This window comes from Labrus bergylta, chromosome 11 (genome assembly GCF_963930695.1).
Source record: "Labrus bergylta chromosome 11, fLabBer1.1, whole genome shotgun sequence".
NCBI classification, from domain to species: domain Eukaryota; kingdom Metazoa; phylum Chordata; class Actinopteri; order Labriformes; family Labridae; genus Labrus; species Labrus bergylta.
Window position 1 is genome coordinate 15,962,516 of NC_089205.1, and position 10,574 is coordinate 15,973,089.

General features: G+C 41.7%; 1 protein-coding gene across 1 annotated transcript in view; it reads left to right on the forward strand.

Moving 5' to 3' along the window:
* The window catches only part of LOC109988013 (lissencephaly-1 homolog), a 39,232-nt gene that overhangs the window by 23,444 nt on the left and 5,214 nt on the right, over nt 1-10,574 (forward strand). The window contains exons 4-10 of the mRNA XM_065960253.1: nt 2,303-2,377; nt 2,837-3,043; nt 7,235-7,403; nt 8,496-8,598; nt 8,713-8,941; nt 9,992-10,093; nt 10,192-10,348. Coding sequence (XP_065816325.1) covers nt 2,303-2,377; nt 2,837-3,043; nt 7,235-7,403; nt 8,496-8,598; nt 8,713-8,941; nt 9,992-10,093; nt 10,192-10,348 — 1,042 coding nt within the window. The remainder of the gene's footprint in view (nt 1-2,302; nt 2,378-2,836; nt 3,044-7,234; nt 7,404-8,495; nt 8,599-8,712; nt 8,942-9,991; nt 10,094-10,191; nt 10,349-10,574) is intronic.

Here is a 10,574-nt window from a genome sequence, read left to right on the forward strand (position 1 = left end):
CTGATTAGGGACACTTTAATATGTGCTCCTGTTAACTGGTCCTGTGAAAAGCTTTTATCCACCTGTGAATTTGAGGGGGAACACACTCAGTGCCCTCTTTTTTTACAAGGCACATTTGTGATATCTGATGCATCCACTACAACAGTTATGATATAACATTTGCTTTTTAAGGTTCCTATAATGTAGTTTGTTTTTAAACTTAGTGGTAGAGGATTTAAATCGAATTATATAACAATCAGCCATATTTTACTGATTCTACTTCAATAAAGCGAATGTTTCCAAACATTCCCCACTCCATTCCAACCTTCACGTGAAGAGCGAAAAAATTAGGCACATCTCAAAGTATTAGCATTAAGTCGTGTCAGGCTAAAATAGTTGTATTTATACAGCCAAATATAACAAAAGAGAATTCCTCAAAGAGTTTTAGAATAAATACTTGTAAGAAATCAACATTGTTTTGAGCCCTCAACATTGGATTTGCTTTTGTCTCTACACCTGTACAATCAGGTCACATAGGTGGAAAAGTTAATTATTATAACTGTGCTCCTAAAATGGGATTCTTGTGCTTCAAATCCATACATTAAGGGTTTCAGTACTTACAACTTACAAAACATGATCTCCTACTTCTAATATTATTCAACTCAACCCCCTTTCATACAAGACACTTCTTTTTATCTTACTCTTCTTTTGCTCTGTCTCTGCGTAGCACCTCTGTTTCTTTCACCTTGTATTCACGTGATACCTACCCCTTTTCCTCTGTGTCTTTATTCGTTCTACTCCGGACGTTTTCTCTGAGGCAGCCTGCGGAAGCAGGCTGAATAATAGATGAATGGCACAGAGGAATAGGTGCACCCTGTTGGGTATGAATGCTCAGCAACAAACACCTTGGAAGCACTATGTTAGAAAAACCTAGTTATTTAAAGGCCACGTTGCTTGATATTTAAATATCAAGGCATTTGTTATATGCAGTTAGGTTTTATTCACATTAAATTATCTTAAAAAAAAAATGTTTGCCTCAAGAAATTGTATATAACTACATTCACACATCCATATGGTAACTACCCACTTCACGAGGCTGCTGGTGGTGCTGCTGCAGTGAAGTCTGGCACTCCTCCTGCGTGTGTGTATGTGTATCTGTGTCTGTGTGTTGATGTAATGGGCAGAGTCTCCAGGCAGATGGCAGATAAGATGATGGCAGACTTGTCCATACTGGTTTTATTCAGCTCCCTCTATGTGTTCTTTCTCCTTCATTAATGAGCCATTCATATCTTTGTCTTCATTTACACCTCATGCTACTCGAAGGAATCACCCCTTCACATTAAGAAGTGTTTGATATAGGCGTTGGGGGTGCTTCAGACTCTCCACACCTCAAGAATGCCTGCTTTTGTTTCCAGCCGAGGCTGAGGAGCTAGCTGTGAAATTGGAGCGAATCGCTAATTTTCTCCCTCACTGACATTCGTGGCTGTCTGTCAATGTGGGTTTTTGACGCTTTGATAGTTAGTAACAGCCACAAGGCAATGTTATACACCATGGCAACACAACTGTTATGTTTGGTGTTCAGGAATAGACTAAACCAAACAAAACATTAATTATTTCCCCCCTTTTTTTTATTAAACTCAAGGGAATAAGAGTCACTCTTTTGTGTCATTTTACTTTCAAAGCTATGGGTCAATAAATCAAGACAATGTATTGTCATTTAACAAAAAAAATCCTCATTTGTAGCACTTGTTTAAATGCAGGGACATAGAAGACATGCCACCACATTGTTGTGGTTCCTTCTTGGCACTAAAAAACAAACTGTGCGTGCCATGAGGGCCGTTACGTAAAATGTAGTGGTCAGCTCATGGCATTAGCCTGCAGGTGGAAGCGTCTGTCTGCCAGGACGGCCACAAGTTAACGTCCACTGCTGCCTCCAGGACCGGGTGTGTGGCTGTAAGCTGCCTAAGCCTTTCTTGTCTGCAGGAGATTAGCTTGTGTGAGAAGGATTAAGGCTAGGTTGTGTGTTAATGTGTGTGTAGTATGCATGTGTTTGTGCATGCATGTTGTACAGTAGGTTGCCGGTGTCTGGCAGTCAGAGCTGGCCTGTGAGGGGTGTGTATATAATTCCCTCTTCTTTCTTACTATAGCCAGCAGACCTCAGCATGCCACTCCAGCTGCCCCCCCCCCCCCCCCCCCCCCCCCCCCTCCCTCCCTCCAGGCCTCCCTGATAATGCTGAGCCCTCAACTTTGATTGGCTTTCTTCATATGTTTGCCTGATATTCATTTTTTCCTCTCTGTCCCCCTCCCCCTCTTTTGTACACAGAATGAAGAGTTGGATAAGAAGTACGCCGGCCTTTTGGAAAAGAAATGGACCTCAGTCATCAGATTACAAAAGAAGGTTTGTGGGGTTGTTCACCATCAAAGAGTGCCTGTGGGGGATTGTAGCCTTGTGAATGGTTCGTGACATAACTGCTGAGTCTCCTGCTAAGACCCAAAGGAAGTCTTACAAGGCGAAGAAAGTATTAATCCAACAGTTAATACATTTTAAATTGTTTAAAACCGACCCAATCACACTTAAAAGCCAATGTTTTAGCAATCTGTAAAATAACTCCCTGCTGTAATTATCTACTCATTCATATTAAAGGGCTTTCAGATAGGATAAGGTGTGAGCTCGCCGAGGTAGTAGGGTGCAGAGCAGGCCTTGAGCTGCGCTCAGCTTGGTGCGGTGCAAGCGCATATACACAAAGACAATGAATGGGCATGCAGCGACCACCGCATCCTGTCTGAAAGGCCCTTTTACTGTCAAACTAACTCTCTGCCTCCACACCGTTAACGCCTACCTGTAATCTCTCTGTAGGTGATGGAACTTGAATCCAAACTGAATGAAGCTAAGGAAGAGATCACTTTGGGCGGGCCCGTAACACAGAAGCGAGACCCCAAAGAGTGGATCCCGCGCCCGCCAGAAAGGTACGCGCTGAGTGGCCACCGCAGTCCAGTCACCCGTGTCATCTTTCACCCAGTCTTCAGCGTCATGGTGTCTGCCTCAGAGGATGCAACAATAAAGGTCAGTGCTGCTGGATGAATGTTTAGTGATGCATTTGTTGCAGAGCTTCAGATAGGACCACAGAACTAATGCTCTTTAGTTTGCTTGCAGTGGCAGTGACTGGGGGCGTTGTGTTTACAGATTGTCCTCTTGAAATCAAGAATGAGCTTATTATTACTTTTAGGATTCCTATTGAAAGACACAAATCAGCCCTCGATTAGTAGAGAATCTCCCTGTACTCTTCATGCTCTTGTTTTTGATATGCTTTAGAGAGGAGATAGGTGAAAACTGTCGTCATCATTTACTACACTAGTATTACATACTACTAGTAAGGAAACTAGCTAAGCCCAGCCTGGCATACTGCAAAATAACCACCAACTGGCAGTCATACTTACTACTGTTGAACATAGTGTGCAGTGTGCAGTACACACTGCATATTACTTTCAATAGTAGTGTGTAGTAGGCGGTTTCAAAAACAGCCAAAGACTATACTTGGAAGTTTTTAATGTACCTAGGAGGCCTGTCCACCTGTGGTATATTTTTCTGACAATTCCAACATTCTTCCTTTTTCAAATCTATTTATAAAATCTCTGCGATCAATAAACTATTGAACAATCTCCCTTCATTATCTTTAAAACAGAGCCAGTGTTGCTTGTACCGTCTCCTTTACTGATGTGCAAATCTTACTTACTTGATTTCACCCTGGTTTTAATCGTTTTCTGCAGCTAGTCGCTGACCGTGTTATTCTGGACTATCATAGTTTTGAATCATTTAGATATGCTACATTATTAACGACAAGCCATCTGCCCTTGAGGCTCACCTGGAATCCTAAGTGAAAAATTGACTTTGATAAACGTGTGACTGCCTGTATGTGTCTCCTTTTTTGACAATCTTCAAAGAAATTAAAAAAAGTCACAGAGTAAGAGAAGCCACTGTGTGTATTGAGAGAAGAGAGATGCAGGTTTGTGTGTTTGTCTTAGAACTGGGGGGAAAGATGACATTTTTAGTGAACAAACGCTAAAATAAATTGATGAATGAAGCACAATTTGATTAAAGTTATAACTTAACCAATAAAAGAGTCAAATAGACTTTCCCCAGTGCAAGCTGTGACTGTGTACCGGTTGTGTGTATGCTAAGGTTTCCTTTAAAGATGGAACTAGAGCAGACAAACTTCCTCCCAGTTACAATAAAAGTATACAAGAGTGGCCTTTCTTTTTTTTTTGCCTGCTTGATGGCCGCTCTAGCACACACAGAGCTTCTGCTCACTCTGTTGAATGCTGCTCCTCCTCTTTCTCATCTATTATTCCTCATTGTTAAGCTATGCCTCCACTTTCTCTCCTTCCTAGACCTCCCCTTGATCCCACATCCCCTCTGTCATCTCGGTTTCCCTAGATTCCATATATACACTCCATGATGTGTCTCGGGGCTATTTTGCAGCAGCAGCAGCAGCTCTCCCTCACCTCACTGCACAATGCCAATACTCTGTTCAGCTGTTTGTTCTCTATATTTTATTCATGAGACAATAAGAGACATGTGTACATCTCCTCATCTACACCCACGCAGCAGGATTCCTCTTTGTTTTTGGCATGAATTTCTACCCCCTAACCTCCCTCCTTCTGCAACACCCCCTCCCAGCATCCTGCTTCATTTATCTTCCACTTAAAACATCAGCTGCCCCACCATGACTACCCACCACCAGATACATCCATCCCTCAGGAGGAGGCAGGTCTGTCCCCACAATCTAAAAATCGGCCCTGCTTCTTCGCACCTCTTTTCCCGATTGCATTCTCTCACTGTGGCAAGGCCTGACTCCCTCTGTGCCCTACTTTTCTCCTCCTGAGCAGCTGTTAAATTTTTAACTGAAGAGTAGACCTTGTTCTCTTTGCACTCATTCACTGACTGCAATGCCACTTAGACTGGCAATAAAACTGAGCTGCCATTTTTGTTTCACTTCCCTTGTTGTGCCTGAATTTATTTTCATCTTTCATTTTGTTTAGGCGGTGCGTTTTTTGGTTTTTCTGTATTTCTTACTTATTATCACACATATCAGAAGCTGCAGTGTTAAGAGCACAGAGCAGATTATTCATGACAGTTACTTTATATATTGATTATATCAAACAATTTTCATATAAATAGTTTTAGACACAAAGTCATTTTACTTACAAAGCCAACTTATTTGCTTTCTCGTCCAACAACAAATGCAAAGCTTCATAACGTCTGTCTGTACGGTTCATCTACAGCAGGAGCCAGCTGCTGGTTAACTTAGATTTTTTTTCTTTTTTTTTTTTTTTTAGTGATGGTATAACAATAAAAACTAGTGACATAAAGGACAAACAAAATAATAAAAAAGGAACACAAAGAACTAAGGCAAGCAATATAGACTACAGTTATGAATTATTGTTGTGTGATTGAAGAAAAAGAGAAAGTCAGAGGAGTTTAATAAACAACTCCAAAAAAAGTCAGTTAGAAAAATGACAATAATTACAACACGCCCGGCTCTTTCCAAAGGTTGCATTATCAATCTGCCAGCTTCACTCAAGCTCATACATTGATTGAGGGGTTTATTTAACTCTCTTGGTTTAAACCCGTTGTCAGGCAACCAGGACAGACCCTGGAGGTTAGTTTTCCAGACAAGTTTTGTTTGTTTGTTTTGTAAGTCAACAACAACACGTTGGGCTGCATCAATCTTATACATAACATACCACAATATGTTTGCCAAGCGATGGAGTATGTGACTGTATGTAGCTACTTAACTGAATTGTGCAGAAAGTTAATATCAACATTTCTGATCCAGCCCTCAGAGCTCTGATTAGTCTGGGTTTAAAAAAAGTATTTCTTTAATAAGTGAGTGGTTCAAGTATCACTTCGTTTTTTTGTTTTCTGAGTCAAATCATTCTCCTTTTTTTTTTTTTTTTTTTACTGTTTTTCTTCTTTCCCAGTCATCAGTCAGCCTCAGCTAACCAGTTTTTATTTCTAACCTAGCAGATCTTTCCATGACAAACTTAACCTTGACTTTGGTTATTATCATTTCACAGCATGTAAATCAGGAGGTCCCGGGCGTAGCGTGGTATGCATTCATACATGTCGAGCAGAGGTTCGGGTTCATTTCAACGAGAGCAAAGAGCTGATGTTTCGGCATGCTCATTGCTTACTTCACTTGTGGCATTGACAAAGATAGTCTTCGTGTTATTGTTGGCCTGTAAATGTGTTGAAAGAATGTAAGCTATTAATAAACATGAAAAGGGCATTTTTTTTAGCAGCTCTTTTAATAATGCCGGGAAGTGTGCCACAAGGAATCACAAAGTTGACTTACAGGTAGTTATTGGATTATGAATGCTTCAGATGTTACCGCTTAATACTGTTTTATTTGTGTAGACCGCTAAACCTGGTGTACCTCCAAACACATTAGCTGCACTGATCTTCTCCTGGATAAGCCCCCCCATGCACTTTGTACCTCAAAGCCATCTGTACTGTCTGTAGCTCCCTTTTTCGGGGGAGGCAGTAGGACCAGAGGGAGGGGGGAGGAGAGGGTTCTCCTGTCACCGTCTGCCCAAAATCCCCCACCCAAAGAGGAAAACCAAGGAGGGTTTATCCCTCCCATGACAAACCGTCTGTCTGCTCGAAAGCCAGAGACGTAACAGCTTTCTCAGGAAAGAAAACAAGGCTTATTACGGTTCACTCCATATTGTACTCAAACTGGCAGTGCCATATGACACACAATGAACTGTATCTATTTGATCAGGAGTGCCAGTAACCCTTATCACACTTGCACATGCATCTCTCTCATTATAAGAAAAATGTGTCAAAGGATCTGTAACTCAGTATGCAGAGAGTGTGTGCTGTCTGCAAACTGAGTTACAGAAATGATCTGTTAAGGGGAATGCCATTGCAGTTTTGTGATATACAATCGCAGTCAGTGGATCTTTATTGTTGGAACTGTAATATGGATTGTTTGGACATATTGGCTCGCTCTCCTCACCGTGTTGTGGCTTCTGAACTGAGAAATGAGATGACACGGGGCCACAGATGATGTGACATGTGGAGGCTTAGCTCTGGCTGGAGAGGGATTCAGTCAGCTGAATTTCAAATACTTCATGCTTCATTCTACTGTCGTTGAGAGATGAATAGAGAATGTGTTAGCTATACATGTTTGTTGTATTTTATGCTGTATATTTCTGTCAAGTAGGTGTATAAATATGTTGTCTTCTGCAGGTGTGGGACTACGAAACAGGAGACTTCGAACGCACACTGAAAGGCCACACAGATTCCGTGCAGGACATCTCTTTTGACCAGACCGGCAAGCTGCTAGCATCCTGCTCTGCAGACATGACTATCAAGCTGTGGGATTTCCAAGGATTTGAGTGCATCAGGACCATGCATGGTAAGGAGAAAAAAAAAACATTTAATGCCTTTCAAAAAAGTGTTTGTCCTTTTTGTATGACCACTTTTGTTATCAAGAAAAAAACAACAACCTGACACTAGCCTCCGACCACGTGGGTAATCATCAAGCTGGTGAACGAGCTCTTTTGTTGTTCAATCATTGCATCATACATGCAGCTTAATATGACTGTACAAAGGGCTCAGGTGGTGCAGATGCTGTTAGTTTTCACACCAATTCCCACCACCCTGCGCTGAGATTCTAACCAGCTCTGGCAAATTAACTGTTCTGGTCTCTTTTAGTACCCAACTACTCCACACCACAGCACACAGGCATTTGGACCCCCTTCTTCTGTAATCTAAACCGTTAATTCACAAATCATTTTTTCAGGCTTGTCAATTATTTGTCTGTCTTTTCTGAGGATCTAAGGCATTGGTAATGTTATCACTGAATCATTCCCTCAGCATTATGTGAGTGATTTGCTGGCACAGTCGACTGTGTTTACAAGCACAGATATGTCTGTCTATTAAATTGATCCCAGCATCGTAGGTTTGTTCCCCATCAGTTCCCTGCCGTCTATTAACTCTTCAATAGCCTTTAATTTTTCTCCTCAACCTTGACTCCACTTCTCCATTTTTCACATCTTTAACAAAAAACACAAGGCCAACTGGATTACACACACACACACACACACACACACACACACACACACACACACACACACAGTTAAACTGGCCTATTGGAGAATACTTACTGTTGTCTTCATCTGTTTAGCAGCTTAAAAATGGCACAGCGTCTGGGTAATGAGGCATCTCCTTTTCTCTGTGGAACAAAGTAGACCCCGGTAAATTGGCTGCCTCTCTTGTCATATAACTGGCTAATGGTGACCAAACCCTTTGATTTGTGATGCTGTTGGTGACTACAGGGATGTACAAAAATAAAGTTGAATATTGAAAAAAAAACCTGTGTAAAAAATGATCTGTCTGTTGGAATAAGGAAAAATTAAACGGATGGTATGTTACTGTCTAAATAAATGGTTTCTGGGTTGTGTTGCTCAGAAAGCTTAGATTGTGTTTTTCTGTTCTTTTTTTCCAGGACATGATCACAATGTTTCGTCTGTAGCCATCATGCCCAATGGAGATCACATCGTTTCTGCCTCGAGGGACAAAACCATAAAAATGTGGGAGGTGGCAACTGGGTATGCAGTCTCAAAGAAATCCTTCAAACAACTTTATGTTTTCAAAACATGATTTTCAGTTTGATTGATCAGCTCAAACCTGAAACCATGATGACACTATTTTCTGTCCATTAGCTACTGTGTGAAGACCTTCACTGGCCACAGGGAGTGGGTCCGTATGGTGCGGCCCAACCAGGACGGCACACTGATTGCCAGCAGCTCCAATGACCAAACAGTGCGTGTGTGGGCCGTGGCATCCAAAGAGTGCAAGGCTGAGTTGCGGGAGCACGAACATGTGGTGGAGTGTATCTCCTGGGCACCAGAGAGTGCCCACCCCACCATCCAAGAAGCCACAGGCTCTGAGGTAAAGCACTACTACTATATGAAACATATGGGATTTGTGACAACATTGTTCAATATTGAGAGCCATAGAATTAAAGATATGTATTTTTTTAAACCCGAGGGTAGCTGATAGTTGTGAGAGCGTGAACATTAGGCCCAAGCGTCCATCCAAAAGGTACGATACCAATAAAGAGCAATAATTACACAGCCACACCTTGATCTCCTCCTCATTTCCCAATGCATGTTAAGACCTGGGGACCTTTGGGGAGTGTCGCTATAGCTCTTTATGTTTTTTTAAAATATATTAACTGCAATTTAGATCTGACATGATTACAACAGTATTTACAATACATCAGTGATGCTCAGCCTTTAGAACAGTCTTTAATAAAGAGAGAGTGTGTGCTTGTGTACAAACATAGCCTACAGTCAACACAGACTCCCTCCTTGTGCCTTGTGATCTTAAGTGTGTCCAGTCATCCCCCTTGTCAGGTTAAAAATGTTCCCTGGCAGCAGTTGTCCCAGTCTAACATTTTAAGCAGTGAAAAACATGGATTCAGGAGCTCATTATTGGTGTGTTGTCTTTTTATAGTGAGAAATAAGCAGAGCATATTACTACCTGATAAATAGTGCAACAATATGATACAGCAACACCTGATACTACATTTTAGGCTGTGTTGGAGGCCAAAGCCATATTTGAATCTGTATCGACCTCTGATACCAGTTACTGCTCCAGTGGTTATGTTCTAAAATTAGGAAAATAAAGTGTTAAGTCCCAGAATTAAAAATGTTGAAAGTTCAACAAGGAAAAGACAGCTAGAGCTGGAATGAGGCACAGCAATATTTCAATAATATTGAAATGTCAATTTCACGATTAGCCTGATTTCTCTTTAGTCCTTTTCTCCAAAACACTTAAACAGACAAATACAGTGAAACCCAGCTTCAATGACTCTGGTGAATGCTTGGTTTGCACATGCCAGTCTCCACTGATGCAGTTAAAAATGTCAGGCATGTAATGACTGTTTGAACCAAAGTGTTTCACAGCTCTATCGTTTTCCCCTTTGTGCCCAACCAGTCCAAGAAGAGTGGTAAGCCAGGCCCCTTTCTGCTGTCTGGCTCCAGAGACAAGACCATCAAGATGTGGGATGTTAGCATTGGCATGTGCCTTATGACTCTGGTGAGCACCATCTACTGAAATCTAGACGTCAAAAAGAATGAAATTATTCTGCACAATAAGATAAATTGGTTTGCAACTGGTGTCTGTTTATCCCACAGGTTGGCCATGACAACTGGGTGCGTGGTATCCTCTTTCACCCTGGAGGAAAGTTCATTGTGAGTTGCGCGGATGATAAGACCTTAAGGATCTGGGACTACAAGAACAAACGCTGCATGAAAACCCTGTGTGCCCACGAACACTTTGTTACCTCTCTGGGTAAGCAGCCCCCCTCACCACATGAAGCATCTTTGCTTTTGTTTGACCGGTTTGTCTCCTGAGGTGCAGCAGGAACCTCTTTGTTTCACGCTCACTGGACAGTGGAGCTCGTTTCACAAATATCTGCTTTTGCCAAAGGTTTAATATTTGTACACAAACCCAGTTTTTCCACGTAGTGTTCTACGAGTCCTAAGGGTTGATAGCAGCTGGGGGTTTAAAAGGTAGA